Raw genomic sequence first — 21,849 nt, 5'->3', positions numbered from 1 at the left:
TTTTTTTAAGTATAAGTCTTACTTGCAACCAAGTATACAGTAGTGAGAAAGTACTCTTTTCACTTTTCTATAAGGAAAAGTTCACTTTTCCTGATGTAGTAGGCCCATATGTCACCCCAAGGAACCCTGGGGGTCTGGGGGCCAGCATCTGTCAACTACTATTCTACCTGGTTACCAGAGTCATTCATTTCATGAAAACTAAATCCTGTTGCTCTTCTTCTCTGATTGCTCGTACCAGCTTTAGTGTCAAACACTAAAGTGTTTGACATCTGAGGCCTCCTTTCCCCCTTTTGCCCTCTTTTATTCTACACAACAGATGCATACTTCCCCCTCTTCTGAGTCTTTCTACCTAGAGGGCCTCTCCACCTGCCCTCTTACTCACAAATGCCTATTTATCCTCTAAGACCCGACCTCAACATCTCTCTTATGCGAATTTTTCCTGTGCTGTTCTGGAGAGCCAATAGCCACCTTCTCTTGAGTGCTTCTAGACCATTCTGCCCTTCCCTGGGTTGTCTGTTTTAAGGCAGCACTATTTGAGGGGCAGAAGACTGCTTGGCTGTTTCCCAAGCTAAACAGAACCTGTAATTTTGTCTTCTGTTTAGTTACAAGTCTTTGCTGGAGACCAGCTTGAAAATTGATCACAAATGCTGATTTTGGCCTTCTGGTTTTTCCTCTACCTTTGTTATGGGCCAGGTTGCCCTTGTATGGTAGTTGCTCCCAGTCAGCTGTAATCATTCATAGGTGAAGAACCAAGAAGGAATAGTGGTTTGGCCATCTGTGTAAATATGGTCTGGTCACTCAGTAATTATCCTGTTCTGAGTATGCCTCTCCCTTCTCAGCCCAGTGACGGACTCTCTGGCTGGTCATCCATGTGATTCCGTTATGTACATGTGTGTGTAACTGTTCGGTGATGTTCAGTTTTGTATGTTGTCATTGCATTGCTTGACGAAGTCACTTTAAGAAAAAGTGCGTGCTTTCCAAGAGGTTGCCTTCAGAATCTTCCTCATCTTGTATTTATGTTCTGTCATTTTAAAAACTTGGTCCAAGTGAAATAGTATTTTGAACTTTTTTAATTTTTTTTTATTATTATTAATTTTATTTTTTATAAACATATAATATATTTTTATCCCCAGGGGTACAGGTCTGTGAATCACCAGGTTTACACACTTCACAGCACTCACCATAGCACATACCCTCCCAGTGTCCATAATCCCACCCCCCTCCCAACCCCCCTCCCCCATCAACCCTCAGTTTGTTTTGTGAGATTAAGAGTCACTTATGGTTTGTCTCCCTCCCAATCCCATCTTGTTTCATTTACTCTTCTCCTACCCCCTTAACCCCCCATGTTGCATCTCCTCTCCCTCATATCAGGGAGATCATATGATAGTTGTCTTTCTCCGATTGACTTATTTCGCTAAGCATGATACCCTCTAGTTCCGTCCACGTCGTCGCAAATGGCAAGATTTCATTTCTTTTGATGGCTGCATAGTATTCCATTGTGTATATATACCACATCTTCTTTATCCATTCGTCTGTTGATGGACATCTAGGTTCTTTCCATAGTTTGGCTATTGTAGACATTGCTGCTATAAACATTCGGGTGCATGTGCCCCTTCGGATCACTACATTTGTATCTTTAGGGTAAATACCCAGCAGTGCAATTGCAGGGTCATAGGGTAGTTCTATTTTCAACATTTTGAGGAACCTCCATGCTGTTTTCCAGAGTGGTTGCACCAGCTTGCATTCCCACCAACAGTGTAGGAGGGTTCCCCTTTCTCCGCATCCTCGCCAGCATCTGTCATTTCCTGACTTGTTAATTTTAGCCATTCTGACTGGTGTGAGGTGATATCTCATGGTGGTTTTGATTTGTATTTCCCTGATGCCGAGTGATGTGGAGCACTTTTTCATGTGTCTGTTGGCCATCTGGATGTCTTCTTTGCAGAAATGTCTGTTCATGTTTTCTGCCCATTTCTTGATTGGATTATTTGTTCTTTGGGTGTTGAGTTTGCTAAGTTCTTTATAGATTTTGGACACTAGCCCTTTATCTGATATGTCATTTGCAAATATCTTCTCCCATTCTGTCAGTTGTCTTTTGGTTTTGTTAACTGTTTCCTTTGCTGTGCAAAAGCTTTTGATCTTGATGAAATCCCAATAGTTCATTTTTGCCCTTGCTTCCCTTGCTTTTGGCGATGTTCCTAGGAAAATGTTGCTGCGGCTGAGGTCAAAGAGGTTGTTGCCTGTGTTCTCCTCAAGGATTTGGATGGATTCCTTTCTCACATTGAGATCCTTCATCCATTTTGAGTCTATTTTCGTGTGTGGTGTAAGGAAATGATCCAATTTCATTTTTCTGCATGTGGCTGTCCAATTTTCCCAACACCATTTATTGAAGAGGCTGTCTTTTTTCCATTGGACATTCTTTCCTGCTTTGTCAAAGATTAGTTGACCATAGAGTTGAGGGTCTATTTCTGGGCTCTCTATTCTGTTCCATTGATCTATGTGTCTGTTTTTGTGCCAGTGCCATGCTGTCTTGATGATGACAGCTTTGTAATAGAGCTTGAAGTCCGGAATTGTGATGCCACCAACTTTGGCTTTCTTTTTCAATATTCCTTTGGCTATTCGAGGTCTTTTCTGGTTCCATATAAATTTTAGGATTATTTGTTCCATTTCTTTGAAAAAAATGGATGGTACTTTGATAGGAATTGCATTAAATGTGTAGATTGCTTTAGGTAGCATAGACATTTTCACAATATTTATTCTTCCAATCCAGGAGCATGGAACATTTTTCCATTTCTTTGTGTCTTCCTCAATTTCTTTCATGAGTACTTTATAGTTTTCTGTGTATAGATTCTTAGTCTCTTTGGTTAGGTTTATTCCTAGGTATCTTATAGTTTTGGGTGCAATTGTAAATGGGATGGACTCCTTAATTTCTCTTTCTTCTGTCTTGTTGTTGGTGTAGAGAAATGCAACTGATTTCTGTGCATTGATTTTATATCCTGACACTTTACTGAATTCCTGTACAAGTTCTAGCAGTTTTGGAGTGGAGTCTTTTGGGTTTTCCACATAGAGTATCATATCATCTGCAAAGAGTGATAGTTTGACTTCTTCTTTGCCGATTTGGATGCCTTTAATTTCCTTTTGTTGTCTGATTGCTGAGGCTAGGACTTCTAGTACTATGTTGAATAGCAGTGGTGATAACTAACATCCCTGCCGTGTTCCTGACCTTAGCGGAAAAACTTTCAGTTTTTCTCCATTGAGAATGATATTTGCGGTGGGTTTTTCATAGATGGCTTTGATAATATTGAGGTATGTGCCCTCTATCCCTACACTTTGAAGGGTTTTGATCAGGAAGGGATGCTGTACTTTGTCAAATGCTTTTTCAGCATCTATGGAGAGTATCATATGGTTCTTGTTCTTTCTTTTATTAATGTGTTATATCACATTGATTGATTTGCGGATGTTGAACCAGCCTTGCAGCCCTGGAATAAATCCCACTTGGTCGTGGTGAATAATCCTTTTAATGTACTGTTGAATCCTATTGGCTAGTATTTTGGCGAGAATTTTTGCATCTGTGTTCATCAAGGATATTGGTCTGTAGTTCTCTTTTTTGATGGGATCCTTGTCTGGTTTTGGGATCAAGGTGATGCTGGCCTCATAAAATGAGTTTGGAAGTTTTCCTTCCATTTCTATTTTTTGGAACAGTTTCAGGAGAATAGGAATTAGTTCTTCTTTAAATGTTTGGTAGAATTCCCCCGGGAAGCCGTCTGGCCCTGGGCTTTTGTTCGTTTGGAGATTTTTGATGACTGTTTAAATCTCCTTACTGGTTATGGGTCTGTTCAGGCTTTCTATTTCTTCCTGGTTCAGTTGTGGTAGTTTATATGTCTCTAGGAATGCATCCATTTCTTCCAGATTGTCAAATTTGTTGGCGTAGAGTTGCTCATAGTATGTTCTTATAATTGTCTGTATTTCTTTGGTATTTCTTTGTATTTCGTTATGATCTCTCCTCTTTCATTCATGATTTTATTTATTTGGGTCCTCTCTCTTTTCTTTTTGATAAGTCTGGCCAGGGGTTTATCAATCTTATTAATTCTTTCAAAGAACCAGCTCCTAGTTTTGTTGATTTGTTCTATTGTTTTTTTGGTTTCTATTTCATTGATTTCTGCTCTGATCTTTATGATTTCTCTTCTCCTGCTGGGTTTAGGGTTTCTTTCTTGTTCTTTCTCCAGCTCCTTTAGGTGTAGGGTTAGGTTGTGTACCTGAGACCTTTCTTGTTTCTTGAGAAAGGCTTGTACCGCTATATATTTTCCTCTCAGGACTGCCTTTGTTGTGTCCCACAGATTCTGAACCGTTGTGTTTTCATTATCATTTGTTTCCATGAATTTTTTCAATTCTTCTTTAATTTCCTGGTTGACCCATTCATTCTTTAGAAGGATGCTGTTTAGTCTCCATGTATTTGGGTTCTTTCCAAATTTCCTCTTGTGATTGAGTTCTAGCTTCAGAGCATTGTGGTCTGAAAATATGCAGGGAATGATTCCAATCTTTTGATAACGGTTGAGACCTGATTTAGGACCAAGAATGTGATCTATTCTGGAGAATGTTCCATGTGCACTAGAGAAGAATGTGTATTCTGTTGCTTTGGGATGAAAAGTTCTGAATATATCTGTGATGTCCATCTGGTCCAGTGTGTCATTTAAGGCCTTTATTTCCTTGTTGATCTTTTGCTTGGATGATCTGTCCATTTCAGTGAGGGGAGTGTTAAAGTCCCCTACTATTATTGTATTATTGTCGATATGTTTCTTTGATTTTGTTATTAATTGGTTTATATAGTTGGCTGCTCCCATGTTAGGGGCATAGATATTTAAAATTGTTAGATCTTCTTGTTGGATAGTTCCTTGAGTATGATATAGTATCCTTCCTCATCTCTTATTATAGTCTTTGGCTTAAAATCTAATTGATCTGATATAAGGATTGCCACTCCTGCTTTCTTCTGATGTCCATTAGCATGGTAAATTCTTTTCCACCCCCTCACTTTAAATCTGGAGGTGTCTTCAGGTTTAAGATGAGTTTCTTGTAGGCAACATATAGATGGTTTTTGTTTTTTTATCCATTCTGATACCCTGTGTCTTTTGATTGGGGCATTTAGCCCATTAACATTCAGGGTAAGTATTGAGAGATATGAATTTAGTGCCATTGTATTGCCTGTAAGGTGACTGTTATTGTATATTGTCTCTGTTTCTTTCTGATCTACTACTTTTAGGGTCTCTCTTTGCTTAGAGGACCCCTTTCAATATTTCCTGTAGAGCTGGTTTGGTATTTGCAAATTCTTTCAGTTTTTGTTTGTCCTGGAAGCTTTTAATCTCTCCTTCTATTTTCAATGATAGCCTAGCTGGATATAGTATTCTTGGCTGCATGTTTTTCTCATTTAGTACTCTGAATATATCATGCCAGCTCTTTCTGGCCTGCCAGGTCTCTGTGGATAAGTCTGCTGCCAATCTAATATTTTTACCATTGTATGTTACAGACTTCTTTTCCCGGGCTGCTTTCAGGATCTTCTCTTTGTCACTAAGACTTGTTAATTTTACTATTAGGTGACGGGGTGTGGACCTATTCTTATTGATCTTGAGGGGGGTTCTCTGAACCTCCTGGATTTTGATGCTTGTTCCCTTTGCCATATTGGGGAAATTCTCTCCAATAATTCTCTCCAATATACCTTCTGCTCCCCTCTCTGTTTCCTCTTCTTCTGGAATCCCAATTATTCTAATGTTGTTTCGTCTTATGGTGTCACTTATCTCTCGAATTCTCCCCTCGTGATCCAGTAGCTGTTTGTCCCTCTTTTGCTCAGCTTCTTTATTCTCTGTCATTTGGTCCTCTATATCGCTAATTCTTTCTTCTGCCTCATTTATCCTAGCCGTCAGAGCCTCCATTTTTGTTTGCACCTCATTAATAGCTTTTTTGATTTCAACTTGGTTAGATTTTAGTTCTTTTATTTCTCCAGAAAGGGCTTTTATGTCTCCCGAGAGGGTTTCTCTAATATCTTCCATGCCTTTTTCGAGCCCAGCTAGAACCTTGAGAATCGTCATTCTGAACTCTGGATCTGACATATTACCAATGTCTGTATTGATTAGGTCCCTAGCCTTTGGTATTGCCTCTTGTTCTTTTTTTTGTGGTGAATTTTTCCACCTCGTCATTTTGTCCCGATAAGAGTATATGAAGGAGCAAGTAAAATACTAAAAGGGTGGCAACAACCCCAGGAAAATATGCTTTAGCCAAATCAGAAGAGATCCCAAATCGTGGGGGGGAGAAAGGGGATAAAAATAGGTTCAGAAAGAAAGAAAAAAAAAATTAAAAAAAGAAAACCAATAATGAAAAAGTATAAAAAGGAGAAAAAATATATATATATATTAGATAAACTAGTTTAAAAATGTTAAAAAAGAAAAGGGTAAAAGTTAAAAAAATTTAGCAGAAGAAGAAAAAAAAATTGAAAAAGAAAAGAAAAAAAAACTAATTTAACTGCAAGGCTAAAGAATCATGGGGAGAAAGCCATGAGTTCCGTGCTTTGCTTTCTCCTCCTCTGGAATTCCACCGCTCTCCTTGGTATTGATTATGAGACTGACGTGCTGCCTACTGCGCTAAGGAGGCACCTCTCCTTGGTATTGAAACTACACTCCTTGGTAGGTGAACTTCGTCCTGGCTGGGTTTCTTGCTGATCTTCTGGGGGAGGGGCCTGCTGTAGTGATTCTCAAGCGTCTTTGCCCCAGGCGGAGTTGCACCGCCCTTACCCGGGCCACGCTGAAGAGCTGAGTAGTCGCTCGGGTTTGCTTTCGGGGCTTTTGTTCCCTGAGCGCTTGCCGTAGAGTTCCGGAGGGCGGGAATGAAGATGGCGGCCTCCCGGTCTCTGGCCCAGAGGAGCTGAGAGCCCGGGGCCCCACTCCTCAGTGCGCCCCCAGAGAACAGCGCCCAATGACTCCCGCCACCCTGGCCTCCGGCCGCGCTCCGAGCTGACCGAGCCTGCAACCGGTTCAAGGTAACCCCGAGCTGAGAGTCACTCCTCGGCTCTGTCTCTGTAGCCGGCTTCCCCGTTCTAATACCTGTGAGCTCTGCGACACTCAGACACCCCCGATCCTTCTGTGACCCTGAGGGACCTGAGGCCACGCTGACCCCGCGTGGGCTTCACCCCAGTTAAGCCTCTGGAGCGATGTCCCTCAGCGGAACAGACTTTTAAAAGGCCCGATTTTGTGCTCCTTTGCTCTGCCGCTTGCCGGGAGCCGGCCCCTCCCCCTGCGGTCTATCTTCCCGTCGCTTTGGATTCACTTCTCCGCCAGTCCTACCGTGTAGAAAGTGATTGATTTTCTGTTTCTAGAGTTGGTGTTCTTCTTCTCTTTGATCTCCCGTTGGATTTGTAGGTGTTTGCAATCTTTAGATAAGCTATCTAGCTGATCTCCCGCTACCTGAAGTAGTCTCAGCCTGCTACTTCTCCGCCATCTTGACTCCTCCCCCCTGAACTTTTTTGATTTTTCACTTATTTCAGGGAGCAATGTATCTTCTTTTTTGTCAGCCCTTTAATTAGTTTTGGCTTTGTAATCTTTAAATAGACATTCAGATTCTTTGCCCATAAGAAAATAGCTACTGTTTAATTATACACCATATTTCATGGTTTTATGTTTAGTTTAGGAAATAATTAAAGGACAGAGTAGCTGTAGCACACAAAAAATTATATAAGAATTTTAGCACTGTAATTTCCTCAAATTTTAATTAATAACTTGAAGGTTTCCTGATGCATCACTTTATTTTTCATGCCAAATTGGCTCTCTGATGCCATTTAAGATGGATGATAGATTCACATAGGTGGGGCTTCAGAATTTGAGAGCTGGGATGGCCTGAGGCCTGCTTTTCACTTCTCATTGTGAGTCTTACTTGCTTGAGCCATCCAGGGACAGGAGCAAAGAGGGCTGGCTGCCTGGGCTACATGGCCGCTCATAGGGGCCATTGATCTCATTCTGTCTGCAGCCTCTTCAAAAGCATCCCACAAGGCCAGAGAGCTTACCTGAAGCATAATCAAATTGTCTTCAGTGAAAACTTATCACTCCCCAAGTATTGCTGGTTAGTAATGAAAATAGATCCAAAAAGTAAATTAATAGCAGATGTTACGAAGTTACGAAGAGTTACGAAGGTGGGGGATATCACCGACTATCTCCAGAGACTGTTTTGGAGATCATAGAGACCTCCAGTCACACTGTATAGCTGAGGAACCTGAGTTCCAGAGAGGGAAAGTGGCTTGCGAGGGTTGAACAACAAGTTCATGGCAAAGCTGAAACTGTTGGTTTAAACCATTTGAAATTGTGATAGGAGACTGGTTTTGACTTTCAAACACAGCAATTTCATGTGGATAAATCTAGTGGAAACCCATTGTTGTGGCTAACATCACTTTGCCACACAAATTTTTTAAATTTTTATTTATTTATATTTTTTCAAATTTTTATTTAAATTTGATTTAGTTAACATATAGTGTAATATTGGTTTCAGGAGTAGAATTTAGTGATTCATCACTTCCCTCAGATCTTTTGTAATTAATATCTGGAAACAGAGCTACATCTTCTACATGGCACTTTTCCTTGGTACCACTTGGAGTGGCCAAGTGCCAGGGGCTGGTTGGACTCCAGGTCTCACTGCAGTTAGTATTCTTATGTTCTTGTGCACATAAGTGTTAGTTACTATGTTTGCCCTAATGTCTGCTGGTTATCTATTGATCCTGCCTTTTTTTTTTTCTTATGATCAGAGTTATGATGGAAGGTAGGGATTGGTTAGTATTCAGAACATCCTTCCCATAAATTAATTATAGATTAAAGAGGATACAGAGACATGCCTGAGAAATGGAAAAGGCTGTATAGCCTCTATTTACTCATTCATTCAGTATACCCAGGGCCAGCTTGGGTCTCCCAGTGACTGACATGACAAATGTGATTTTCAAAGGGGTAGGAATTTGATGGTTTGTGTCTTCTTTTTTTCCCTTTCCTTTTTTCTTTTTTTTTTTTTTTCCCTTTTCTCTTCCTTTCTTTTCTTTTCTTTCTTCTTAAGTAGATTCCATGGCCAGGATGGAGCCCAGTGCAGGGCTTGAACTTACAACCCTGAGATCAAGATGTGAGCTAAGATCAAGAGTCAGATGCTCAACAGACTGAGCCACCCCTGTGCTATCTTTTCATGAGACCACTTTTTTCTTTCCTTGCATGATTTATTCTTGCTTACCAAATACTATTCAACCAATAAGGAGCACCCTTGGGCCCAGCATCATGCCAAGTATCAAGATGCAAAAGTATCATGGTATAAATAGATTTAAGGAGGAGATTCTCATCCAGTTAGCATGAAACAGTTTATGGAGAATGAAAGAACAATAATTAAAACCATATTTAATGTTTTACAGTAATTACAGAACAAGTTAGAATTGGGGGAATGAGTGAACCCTGAGACACAGGCAGTCACAAGAGGGCTAATCCATGGCTTGCGTTTTAATTGTGTCTTGAAGTTTAAAATGAAAGGAGCTTAGATTAATGACCCTTTCTTCTTTCACAGTTTCTATACATCCAAAAGCCAGCTCTTTTGTAACAGTTTCACCCCACGAATAAAACTGGCAGGAAAGAAGGTAGGTGTCACCAACCTCCAGACCCTTCAGGGATAGTTGCTCACCAACATGGTTATTTTGGTCCCGAGATATGCCCTTCTCCCTTACGGTCATTAATAAGTTTAAGATACTCGTCTTAGAGCTTTGTAATTTTCCACATTAAATACATCAATAACAAGGCAAACCCTCCCAGACCATAAGAAATATCTTTGGGAAAAGTATGACAATTATTTGTAGTGCCTTAATAATGAAAAGAATTATTTTAGTTATGATGTGACTGGTTTATTCAGATACTGTGACCTCTCAGATACCTTTGGGGACAAAGACATGGGCATGCATTGCAGCAAAGGGGAAATATGAAAAGATCAAATCTTAGTGGTAAAGAAATGCAAATTCAAACAAGAATAGGATTATTTTTTGCTCACCAAATGGGTTTATTTTATTTAACTTTATATTTAAACATTTCATTTTTAAGTAATTGCTACACCCAGACTTAACAACCCGAAGATCAAGAGTCACATGCTGTACGGACTAAGCCAGCCAGGCACCCCTGCTTACCAGATAGCCTTAAAACAAAATAATTATACCAAGTCCTAGAAAAAGTGGTGAAGTTGGTACTTGAGTACCTGGTTGGTGTACCATACTTATGAAAAGCATTCAGCCATGTATATCAACAGCAGTGCAAATGTTCATGCTACTTAATCAGATAATTCCATTTTGGCCATGTGGTCTAAGGAAATAACTGAGCTTTATTGAATGCAAGTGAAGTCTTGGTCCTGTATTATTTATAATAGTGACAAGTTGAAGATAATAGGGAAATGACTAAGTAAACCATGAGATATCCACTCAATGGAATATATTCATAGCCAATAAAAATGCCAGTTTTAAGAATCTTAAAGGGTGTTTTTGATGTAATATGAAGAGAAGAACAGACTGTTAGGTTTGTAGATGGTATACCAGTGTGCTCTCACCCAGCTGTCTGTTTGTACCAGAGCTGAACTCTGAAAGTTGTCCCATTGTTGCTGTGTTGGTAGTATCAGGGCCATTTCTTCCTTTCTGGGGGAGTATGGGGGGTTAATGTTACTTGTCTAATAAGGAAAATGTTAATTTCAAGGACTACAAGGATTCCTACTAAAATAGGCCATGTCAAGTAGTGAAGTGATGGGAGAAGGGACTCTGCCCAGAAAGGGCCACCTCCTGTCCTCTGAGGTTTTATGCCTTCATCACAACCCTTCTGGGCAAAGAGGAACACAGAGGAACTTCTCTGCAACATGACCATTTTTGTCTTTTTCTTTTTCCCCCACAAGATTTATTATTTGAGAGAGAGAGAACGAGGGCACTCATGCTGCATGTAAGCGGGGGGGAGGGGGCACAGAGAGAGAGAGAATCTCCAACAGATTCTCTGCTGAGCATGGAGCCTGACGTGGGGCTTGATCTCACGACCCTGAGGTCATGAACTGAGCTGAAATTGAGAGGTGGACACCTAACTGAGCCACTCAGGTGCCCCTGCAAAACAATTATTTTATTTTATTTTGAAGATTTTTTTTTATATATTTGAGAGAGGGATCGAGAGAAAACAAGTGGGGTGAGAGGGTGAGGGGCGAAGGGAGAAGCAGGGTCTCCACTGAGCAGGGAGCCCAATGTAGGGCTCAATCCCAGGACTCTGGGATCATGACCTGAGCCAAAGGCAGATGCTTAACTGACTGAGCCACTCAGGCATCCCAACATGATCATTTTAAAGAAGAAACAATGAGTATTGTTACGAAAGTTTAAAGGGTCCTGAAAAATATTTGTGGGAAAAAAAAAGCTCCCTCTGTTTTCTATCTCTGTATGCCATTTCAGCATACTGGGTGATCCACTGAGTGCTGAGCTCTTGTGGGGGTAGGCAGACCGGTTGAGAGTACCATGGGGAAGGGGGAGGCATGCATGCAGGGCTTAGGGTCAGGTAGGAGCAAGCCACGGTAGGACATACAATCCAGTGGACTGACCAAGAGCATGAAGGACTGGGCTTGGATTTTGGCTCTGCCAGCTGCTAACCATGTGACTTTGAGCAAGTCCCTTTTTCTCTTTAGAATTGAATATCCTTTCCTGAAGGTGGGGTGCATATCCCTATTGGATAGAGTTTTGAGGGTGACCAAGGTGTGAAGTGGGCCGGGTAGGGCCTGATACTGAGGTAGGTGGGCCTCAAGTGTTCCCTCCTGCCTTTTCGTCAGTTTCAGTGAGGGGGAAGGCATGGTCCCTTCCCTGGGGAGCAGCCACCTACGTGTGTGCCTTGTGATAAGTTCTGTTCTGGCAGAGGAGACAGTGATTAATTATCTATTTAATTTTACAGCCTGCCTCTGAGAAAGCAAAAAATGGCCGTGATACATGTGAGTATTTTTGTGACCTCCTTTCATCCCTTTTAGAAAGAGTCAGCTAAGCCATGGCAACAAGATCATGTGAGGTCGCATAAACCACCAAGTTGGGAAACTGGAGTTCCCTTTGGAAGGTCCCTTAACCACCTTGTATATTTTTGTCCCATCACTTACAAAATGGATGGTGACAAACCTTGTTTTTCTTTTCCTTAGATCAGTCGTAGGGATTGGGTAGAAAATTTTAAAGTACTAACTGTGTTACATATTAAGATGATCTTTTTTTTTTTTTTTTTTTTTTTAAAGATTTTTATTTATTTATTTGAAACAGAGAGAGAGATCACAAGTATGCAGAGAGGCAGGCATAGAGAGAGAGAGGAGAAAGCAGGCTCCCCGCTGAGCAGAGAGCCCGATGCGGGCCTCGATCCCAGGACCCTGAGATCATGACCTGAGCCGAAGGCAGAGGCTTAACCCACTGAGCCACCCAGGCGCCCTAAGATGATCTTTTTTAAGTGGAATCACAGAAGAATGAAATATTGCCAAAACTTTCTCTTTAGTGCTATATTCTTTTCTTTTTCTTTTTTTAATATTTTAAAATTTATTTTGAGAGAGAGAGAGATTGAGAGATAGAGAGCAGGTGGGTGGGGGAGAGGCAGAGGGAGAGAAAGAATGTAAAGTAGACTCTACGCTGAGCACAGAGCCCTATGCAGGGTTCGATCTCACAATCATGACATCATGACCTGAGCCAAAATCAAGAATTTGATGCTTAACTGAGCCACCTATGTACCTTAGTGCTAGTGTTATTTTCTGTATCACTTTGACATGTAAGTCATTTAATTTCAACAACCTGATGAATGGATTATTATCTTGCTTTTCTTTTTTCTTTTTTTTTTTTTTTTAAGATTTTATTTATTTATTTGTCAGAGAGAGAGAGAGAGAGAGACAGCATGAGCGAGCACAGGCAGACAGAGCGGCAGGCAGAGGCAGAGGGAGAAGCAGGCTTTCTGCCAAGCTAGGAGCCCGATGTGGGACTCGATCCCAGGACACTGGGATCATGACCTGAGCCGAAGGCAGCTGCTTAACCAACTGAGCCACCCAGGCGTCCCTTATCTCACTTTTCTTGGGCGGTCATGACGGTGATCATCTCTGCCTTGCGGATTTTGACGACGACCCTCCGAAGGCATCTGGTTGAAATGTGTTTTAATGACTATTTGTGTGATTTATGCATTTCAGCTCTTGGGACACCAAAAGAACCTGAGAACGCCCTTCCCATCCAAGTAGATTATGATGCCTACGACGCCCAAGTTTTCAGGCTACCAGGCCCATCCCGGGCTCAGCGCCTCGCCACCTGCAGGTTTTTTGCCAGATTCACTTTGGGGTGTATATAAAAGTTGCTTGGAAAAAATCTGAGGGCCTGTAGGAACCTTCATGAGTACAACCCTGAAATTGTTTTAAATTAAAATCAGCCAATGGAAGCTATACCATGTAGTTCATTGGGGATTTTGTTTCCAGGTTCTCTGGCCCACCCATTTTGTTAGCTATATTTGCAGGAAGTATTTTTTCCAAATAAAGAGAGCGTTCTGCTTTTTCTAACCAAGAGAAACAATTCACAGATTCTAGAATCTTTTTCTCACTGGGCTGCTACTAATACGTATAGATCCTATAGATCCACAGTTCCTTTTGGCTTTTTTATTCCCAGAGGGCAAGAGGCTTCTCTTTAATTGCTCTTTTTTTAAATAAGATTTTATTTATTTATTTGTCAGAGAGATAGAGAGAGTACAGGCAGGCAGGCAGAGGCAGAGGGAGAAACAGGCTCCCTGCGGAGTAAGGAGCCCTATGTGGGACTCGATCCCAGGGCGCTGGGATCATGACCTGAGCCAAAGGTAGCTGCTTAACCGACCGAGCCACCCAGGCATCCCTCTTTAATTGCTTTTTAAATTGCTCCATGGTGTTTGGTCATAAGATAGTCTTTAAGAGTGATGTAGTTAGATTTACCAATATATTAATTTCTGAGTATTATGTTAAAAAAAAAGCCATCTCTATCCCAGGGCTTCCTCCCGCCCTTGTGAACCAAGTACCACAAGCCCATTTTCCAGATTTCTTAAATATGCAAGTTTATTTAAGCACAAGTGGGTGATTGGAAAAATAATGCATCCCTTCACATTGGTAAATGAGCTTATAGTGGCCACATGATTATCTTCTGTCCTTTTTCCTCATCCCCAAGATGAAAACATTTAGAGCTCAGACAAAACATTTCCTAAATGTTGAGAACATTCAGTGCCATTAACTACAGCTCTCCCACACATAGATGCTGCTTAGGGGCTCGGTCATGCTTTCATTTGGAGTATTTTAAAATGCTTTCATGGTCCAAGATCCTTGGTTTTCCTTTTTCTAATGAAAGGTGGCAAGACCTGGTATTTCAGAGACCTAGGTTATATGTTCCCTGAGGGAGCAGACCATGTTTTGGTGCTCTGTACCCTGTGCAGGACTGAGCATACACTAGTGTCCATATATATTTACTGTTGCAATAATGTACATATGGTCAGCCCAGGGGATCTGTTTTCAGGCTGTTTAAGCTCTGACTTAAGGCAAAATCCTTCCAGGTGGAAAGCAAACAGCTCTGATGCCAGAGGGCAAGCCTTATCTATAGTTGCTAACTTTTCCTTTTTGTCTCCCCATTGGGCTTCTCCCCTTTTGATCCTTCCTCCTACTGCTTTCAGAGATTTCCCCCTTAGGGAGTTTTATGTTTTAATAAGAGTATACTGTTTTTTAAACCTTTATTAAGGACATGTTCAAACATGCTCAAATGGAGTAGTATAATGAAGAGTGCTCAGTGTCTTGAGAGACTCATTTCATTACTTTCCCCACATTTTGCATTTTGCTTGAGTGTTCTAAAGCAAATCCTTTTTTAAAAACCTGTAAATACTATAGTGTATGTCTCTAACAGATAAGAATAAGTAATCACAAGTACCAAAATTAGCACTAATTCTTTCATATCTTCTACTAGCTAGTCTATAATTAGATTTCCCAGTTGTTTCAAAAATGTATTTTTAGTTTGAATTGGGATCTAAAAGAGATGTAGACATTGCATTTGATTGGAATGTCTTTTTTTCTCTAAATGTAGTTGTGTTGCTTTCTTCATTTGGCTGTTATGTTATAATGTTTAACTTCTCCTCTCTTTTCTGGATTTCCTATAAACCAGCAATGACCTCCAGAGGCTTGATTAGATTTAGGCTCAATTTTTCATGCAGGAAGCCTCTTGAGGTGGCACCGTGTACTTTTCTCTTGCATCATATCATATGCTGCTTAGTTGTCCCATTTTCAGGGATATGAGATGGATCAGTGGGGATTAAGCAGGGTCAGACTGGACCAGTCACTGCTTGACAGCGATGACTCTAAGACTTGGGCCATTTGAAAACAGTCAGTTCTTACATAGCATCTCAAGCTGGTCAAGGCAGAATACTTCCTACATTATTTCACACTCATAGATCACATTGGGGATTTTTGTTATTGGTTTCCCAAGTATCTTGGGGTGGCGACTAGTTTTGTGTTTTCAGTTCTGGGTGGGGCAGCATCGCTTGTTGGTTGGTAACTCATTGTCTCTCATCTGTCAGGTCTGTGCGAGAGCGGGAGAGTCACAATCGGAAGAGCGCCAGCTCCTGTGATGTCTCATCCAGCCCTTCCTTGCCCAGCCGCGCACTGCCCACTGAGGAAGTGAGGAGCCAGGCTTCTGATGACAGCTCCCTGGGCAGGAGTGCCAACATCCTGATGATCCCACACCCCCACCTGCACCAGTATGAAGTCAGCAGCTCCTTGGGCTATACCAGCACTCGAGGTCAGAGAGCTGAAGCATGGGCACAGCTAGGGACAGATGGGGACAGCTCCCTTCCTATAGCAGGGGCTGGGGGGCACGGGATGTGACCAGGTGTGGGGTGTCAGTCCCATATCTTAATTATTTCCATGCCAGTGCATTGAGCTGTATGTATGTGCCTCTGACACCTTTTCCCCCTTCACTGTAACTGTATACCTTTCCTTATGTTAATGTAGAGACTTTCTTAGGCCCAGAGTCAAAGATGTTTGCTCATTTCCTTTTTTAAAACATTTTTAAATTTTTTGAAGACTTTATTTACTTGAGAGAGAATAAGAGAGAGAGAGAGAACACAGAGGTAGAGGGAGAAGCATACTCACTGCTGAGCAGGGAGGCCAACATGGGACTCAATCCCAGGACCCTGAAATCATGACCTGAGCTGAAGAAGACACTTAACCGACTGAGCCATCCAGGCACCCCTGTTTATTTATTTCCTTATCACTGCCATTTGTGCCATCCCTAAAACAGCCTCTACCTCATATTCTACTGTAAGATTTCTTGCAGTCACCTGCTAACCTGGCTTGCAGTAACGAGTGTGGGTGCTGCTTTTTCTGTATCTCATCCTGCCATTCGACAGCACCTGCAGCTGGAGTCTACAGGCTCCTCCTGAAAAAACTTCTATTTGAAATCATTATGGATTCATGGAAAACTGCAAATTACACACGCATGTACACACACAGGGAGGTCCTATGTACCTTTCATTCATTTCCCCATGGAGACATGTTGTACAATTGTAGACAACCTCACAGTCACAGAAACTGACATTGGTACAAGCCACAGAGCTTATTCAGATTTCACCAGCTTTACATGTACTCATTTGTGCATGTGTATGTCTATGCAGGTTTTTTTTTTTTTTTAAGTACCATGCCCAGCATGGGTCTTGAACTCATGACTCTGAGATCAAGAGTCATATGCTCTACCAACTGAGCCAGCCAGGCACCTCCTATGCAGTTTTATCATGTGTGTAGATTTATTTATTTGTGAGTATCATCATAATTAAGATACCAAACTATTCCATCATCACAAGGCTGTCTTGTGCTACCCCTTTATAACCACACACTGTCACTAATCATTCTCTTTCTCTATAATTTTGTTAATTTTGAAGATGTTCTATAAATGTAAGCATAGCCCTTCTGACTTTTGACCAGTGACTTAGGAATGTTGTATACATGCAGCTGCCCTCTGTTGCCCTCCTGGAAGGATTCCTGAAGGGTGAGGACTGTTTTCTGTGTGCCAGGACATTGAAAGGGAAGGCATTAGCTCCAGCATCATATACACTGTGCCAAAGACCTAGGACATTTTTGGTTTTAATTTTATTTATTTATTTGTAAGACAGAGAGAGCATGAGAAAGGAGAGGGTCAGAGGGAGAAGCAGAGTGCCTGCTGAGCAGGGAGCCTGATGCAGGACTTGATCCTGGGACTCCAGGATCATGACCTGAGCTGAAGGCAGTTACTTAAGCAACTGAGCCACCCAGGTGCTCCAGGCCTAGGAAAATTTTTGACCACAGGAAAAAGTTTGTTTGTTTTTTAACTGGCTCAAAGTATAAAAAGGAAATGCTGAAAGAGAAAGGAGCAGATATTTAATTGCATGACTGTAGTATATAACCTATGTCACATTAGTTAGTTTTAGCATTCAAAGGAATTTTAATACATTTGAAATTTTCTAGGTTATCTTTTTCCCACTTTATGGAAATATCTAAGTTTACATGACAGGTACTCCCATTTTGCTGAAAATATTCTTGGTAGGGTCTGTAACAAAAGCTAAATTAAACGTTAATTCTTTCAAAACGCTTTTTTACTCTAAAATCCAGCTCTCTGGGGAAATAACATTGTAGCTTTGAAAATAGCTTTGAAAGTAGCTTTGAAAATAGTTTTCTTAAAAATTATCTGAATAGTAGAATGGATTTCAATGTCCTTTAGTGATATTTGGGAGTTTATTGAGAAAGCCAAAAACCAATTCACCGGAATATTGTAAGGCAGTACAATCTATAGGCCCTTAGTTTACTATTTCTCTGCTATGCTCAGGGGGCCTTATCTATTTACCTACCCAACATAGCATAAAAAACATTTCCCCATTCCTCTACATGTATTTTTGACCCATTTTATCCCTTAGTCATATTTCTTATCCTTTTCAAAGCATGAACTTACCTTCTTAAAAAATTGGGTTTTCTCCTTTTACTTTCATGATAACTAACTAGACCATATTCTTCTTTACTTGGTAAACCAGATTATCGGTTCATTAACTAACTGTGAAAAATACAGCTTTCACGGAGATCTGAATGTTCTCTTCTTGCATGCAAATCAGCTTTGAGGAATTAACTATTACTGTATACCAGGTTCTTTGGTAGGCATTGGCTAAATATTGGTGGACAAGACAGATTCCTTGATGCCATGGAATTTGCATCTGTTGGATTCCCCTTTCTAACGTGGGTGATTGCTTAGTGAACATGGGATGCACACCAGGGATGCTGGTTGTGGGTTTTAACTCTCTGATCCAATTCGGTTATGTGGCCTGTGGCCTCCATCTCTATAATAGGGACCTGTCTGCCATTGGATGGGGGACAGGTTGAGTCTAAATATCATGCCACCTCCTTGCCAGGTCAGCACTGGATGCATCCGTTTCTTCATTCTTTTCTCCCAAGAATTTTTTTTTTTAAACACAGTGGCATTTGATTGCTTTCTTATGTCCAGGTCACTGAGTTAGAAGGAAGGGGTTCTGATCCACCCAATCATTAGGGCCCCAGGATCCTTCCATCCTGGGATGCCATGATCATTAGCACTGGTCCTCAAAGTTGGCACAGTAGGGGAAAAGAGAAGGGATAATTATGAGTGGAGATATTTGTGGTCTAGGCCTTCAAATGGAGCATGTCACTTATACCTGTGTGCTCTTGGCTAGAACAAAGTTTTTTATTTTATTTATTTTTATTTTATTATTTCCAGTATAGTTAACATGCAGTGTTATATCAGTTTCAGGTATATAGTAGAGTGATTTAACAATTCTGTACATCACCCATTGCTCATCAACAAGTATACTCCTTAATCCCCATGCCTCTACCCACCTCCCCTCTGGTAACTATCAGTTTGTTCTCTATAGTTAAGAGTCTGTTTCTTGGTTTGTTCCTCTTTCTCTTTATCTCCTTTGCTCATTTGTTTTACATTTTGCTTACTGTAATACTCTCTGGCTCCACTCATGTCATTGCAAATGATAAGTTTTCATTCTTTTTCATGGCTGAATAATTTATCATTGTATTTATATACCACATCTTTTTCTGTTCATGTATTGATGGATGCTTGGGCTGCTTCCATAATTTGGCTATTGTAAATAATCCTGCTATAAACATAGGGGTGCATGTATCCCTTTGAATTAGTGTTTTTGTATTCTTTGGGTAAATACCTGGTAGTGTGATTACTATATCATAGGGTAATTCTATTTTTAATTTTTTGAGGAACCTCCTTACTCTTCTCCACAGTGTCTGCACCAGTTTACATTCCTACCAATAGTGCAAGGGGTGGAATGAAGTTATTTGGCCCTAGCACAAAGGGGCTGTAGTCTTGTGTGCCTACACATTTGCTCTCTCTGCCAGGACCTGCACTTCTAGGCACCAAATACCTATTTTTTAAAAATTTTTAAAAGATTTTATTTATTTGACAGAGAGGGACATACAGCGAGAGAGGGAACACAAGCAGGGGGAGTAGGAGAGGGAGAAGCAGGCTTCCTGCCACGTAGGGAGCCCAATGCGGGGCTTGATCCCAGGACTCTGGGATCATGACCTGAGCTGAAGGCAGACGCTTAACAGACTGAGCCATCCAGGTGCCCCTCAAATATCTATTTTTATTGTTCCTTCCATATAGAATATACTCACCCTATCTCCCAGGGAATTGTTGCATTCAGCTCAAAAGTATAAGGTCTCCGGCAGATGTGTGTATGGTCCTCCCCATCAGGTTGTGGTGTGACTTCATTGGGCCAGTAATTTAGGAACCAGAATACCCTTCTTTCAGGTATTTCTTTATTGAGAAAGCATGGGGGAGGGGCAATGGGAGAGGGAGAGAGAATTGCCCCACACAGGGCTCAACTCTGAGGACCCTAGGGTCATGACCCGAGCTGAAATCAAGAGTCAGACCCCTTAAGTGACTGAGCCACCCAGGTGCCCCTCTCGCGGGTATTTAAAAAGTGAATCAGGGCACCTAGGTGGCTCAGTGGGTTAAAGCCTCTGCCTTCGGCTCAGGTCATGGTCCCAGGGTCCTGGGATCGAGGCCTGCATCGGGCTCTCTGCTCGGCAGGGAGCCTGCTTCCTCCTCTCTCTCTGCCTGCCTCTCTGCCTACTTGTGATCACTCTCTCTGTCAAATAAATAAATAAAATCTTTAAAAAAAATAAATAAAAATAAAAAATAAAAAGTGAATCAAATTTTCATTTCATTATATAGTTCAGTGATTTTATGTATTTCTCTCACTCCCAACATGTATGATATCCAAGATTCTGGTCAGCTTGGCTGATTGCCTGCCCATTCCTGGTTTCACCATGATCTGTGGTTTCTCTTTGTGCCCCTACCATCACTGACAGATGTCCTGGAAAACATGATGGAGCCACCACAGCGAGACTCAAGCGCACCAGGGAGGTTCCACGTAGGCAGTGCGGAATCCATGCTGCATGTTCGACCCGGGGGATACACACCCCAGCGGGCACTCATTAACCCCTTTGCCCCCTCACGAATGCCCATGAAGCTCACCTCCAACAGAAGGCGCTGGATGCACACTTTTCCTGTGGGTAAGTTGGTTGCTTGGGAAAGAGCCTAGACTGGGAGCTGCTGGTCCTGGTCCTTGTCACTAACCAATCATGTGGCTTGATCAAGTATTTCAACTTGTCTACACCTCTGGTGCCCCACGCATGAGATGGGGATAACCATGGCCATTCTGCCTACCCCAAAGTTTCTTGTGAGAATTCTTGAGGGCACGCTTGGAAAGGGCCTTGTAATGACCGAGCTATGTAAACCTAAGGGCTTCTCATTTTTGTTTGCAAAGGACTGTACTTTGTCACCCGCCTTCTTTCTTAAGATGATTGCCCCTCATTCCTTGTTCATTCCTTCCTCTCCTAGCTCTCTCTCTGGATAGTGATATTATTGTCCTGCTTACACAGAAGTTAGGTTACTCTGTGTTCTCTCAGGGGTCTCTGACAACTGAAAAAAAGAAAACAGGACATTTTTTGAGAAATGGGTGAACCTTTTTTTTTGTTTGTTTTTTGTGTGTTTTTGTTTTGTTTTGTTTTGTTTTTTAGTTCAAATAAGTAAGAAAAAAAGTGTAAAATAAGTGGGTTCTATTTTTTATAATGAGATGCTATACAGAAATAAAATTGAACTACAACCATATACAAACCTATGTTGAAATTTACAAACATAATGAAAGAAGCCTGACATAAAGAAGTACATTCTGTATGATTCCATTTAAATTAAGTTCAAAAGCAATCAAAACTTAAGAAAATTTTTTTCTTCAAATTCACTGTTTTTCCTAGCCTGTCCTCTTTGATCTGTGTTCTGTCCTACAGAGGATGACAGTAAGATTTTATAAAGCTGTGGCTAAAATTAAACTTCGGCTTAATGGGCTCTGACTGGGCTGGGAGGGAACAGATACATTAAACTCCAGGGTTTTTTCATGGAGGTGATCCTGCTGAATGCCTGCACATGTCTAGTTATTTCCTTTTCCACTTGCTTTTAGTGTTAAAAGTTGAATAAGTGAGAAATGAATCTGGTTGTTTGGGCTGTAATGGGGGTTTACTCCCAAACTCGTCTTTGACCTCCTTCTCCCTGCCATAATCAGTCGCATGATTTGTTTCTTCCCGATGTCTCTTTCCCTACATTGTTATCCCCATGGGCTCCCTTCAGATTCTCTTATGAGAACTGTTGATGTTTGTTGTGTGACCTCTAGCTTTTCTTGCTCCCAACCATCAGGTGCACTTTCCTAATACAGGACTGTCTGGCCCCACTTCCTCTGTTTCCTCCTCCTGCCCACCCAGCCTGCTCAT

At 41.3% G+C, this 21,849-nt stretch overlaps 1 protein-coding gene across 13 annotated transcripts in view; it reads left to right on the top strand.

Annotated features, from left to right (window-relative positions):
• The window catches only part of DEPDC5 (DEP domain containing 5, GATOR1 subcomplex subunit), a 141,604-nt gene that overhangs the window by 55,043 nt on the left and 64,712 nt on the right, over window positions 1–21,849 (top strand). For all 13 annotated transcript variants that reach the window (XR_007121887.1, XR_007121888.1, XR_007121889.1 and 10 more), the window contains exons 18-22: window positions 9,565–9,634; window positions 11,946–11,982; window positions 13,198–13,318; window positions 15,579–15,799; window positions 20,395–20,598. Coding sequence is in view for 10 of the 13 variants with exons in the window: in XM_047697297.1 (XP_047553253.1) it covers window positions 9,565–9,634; window positions 11,946–11,982; window positions 13,198–13,318; window positions 15,579–15,799; window positions 20,395–20,598 (653 nt within the window). In the remaining 3 variants the exon portion in view is untranslated. The remainder of the gene's footprint in view (window positions 1–9,564; window positions 9,635–11,945; window positions 11,983–13,197; window positions 13,319–15,578; window positions 15,800–20,394; window positions 20,599–21,849) is intronic.

Source organism: Lutra lutra, chromosome 12 (genome assembly GCF_902655055.1).
Source record: "Lutra lutra chromosome 12, mLutLut1.2, whole genome shotgun sequence".
Taxonomy (NCBI): domain Eukaryota; kingdom Metazoa; phylum Chordata; class Mammalia; order Carnivora; family Mustelidae; genus Lutra; species Lutra lutra.
Note: the sequence above shows the minus strand (reverse complement) of the source record. Positions and strands in the feature narration are given on the sequence as shown.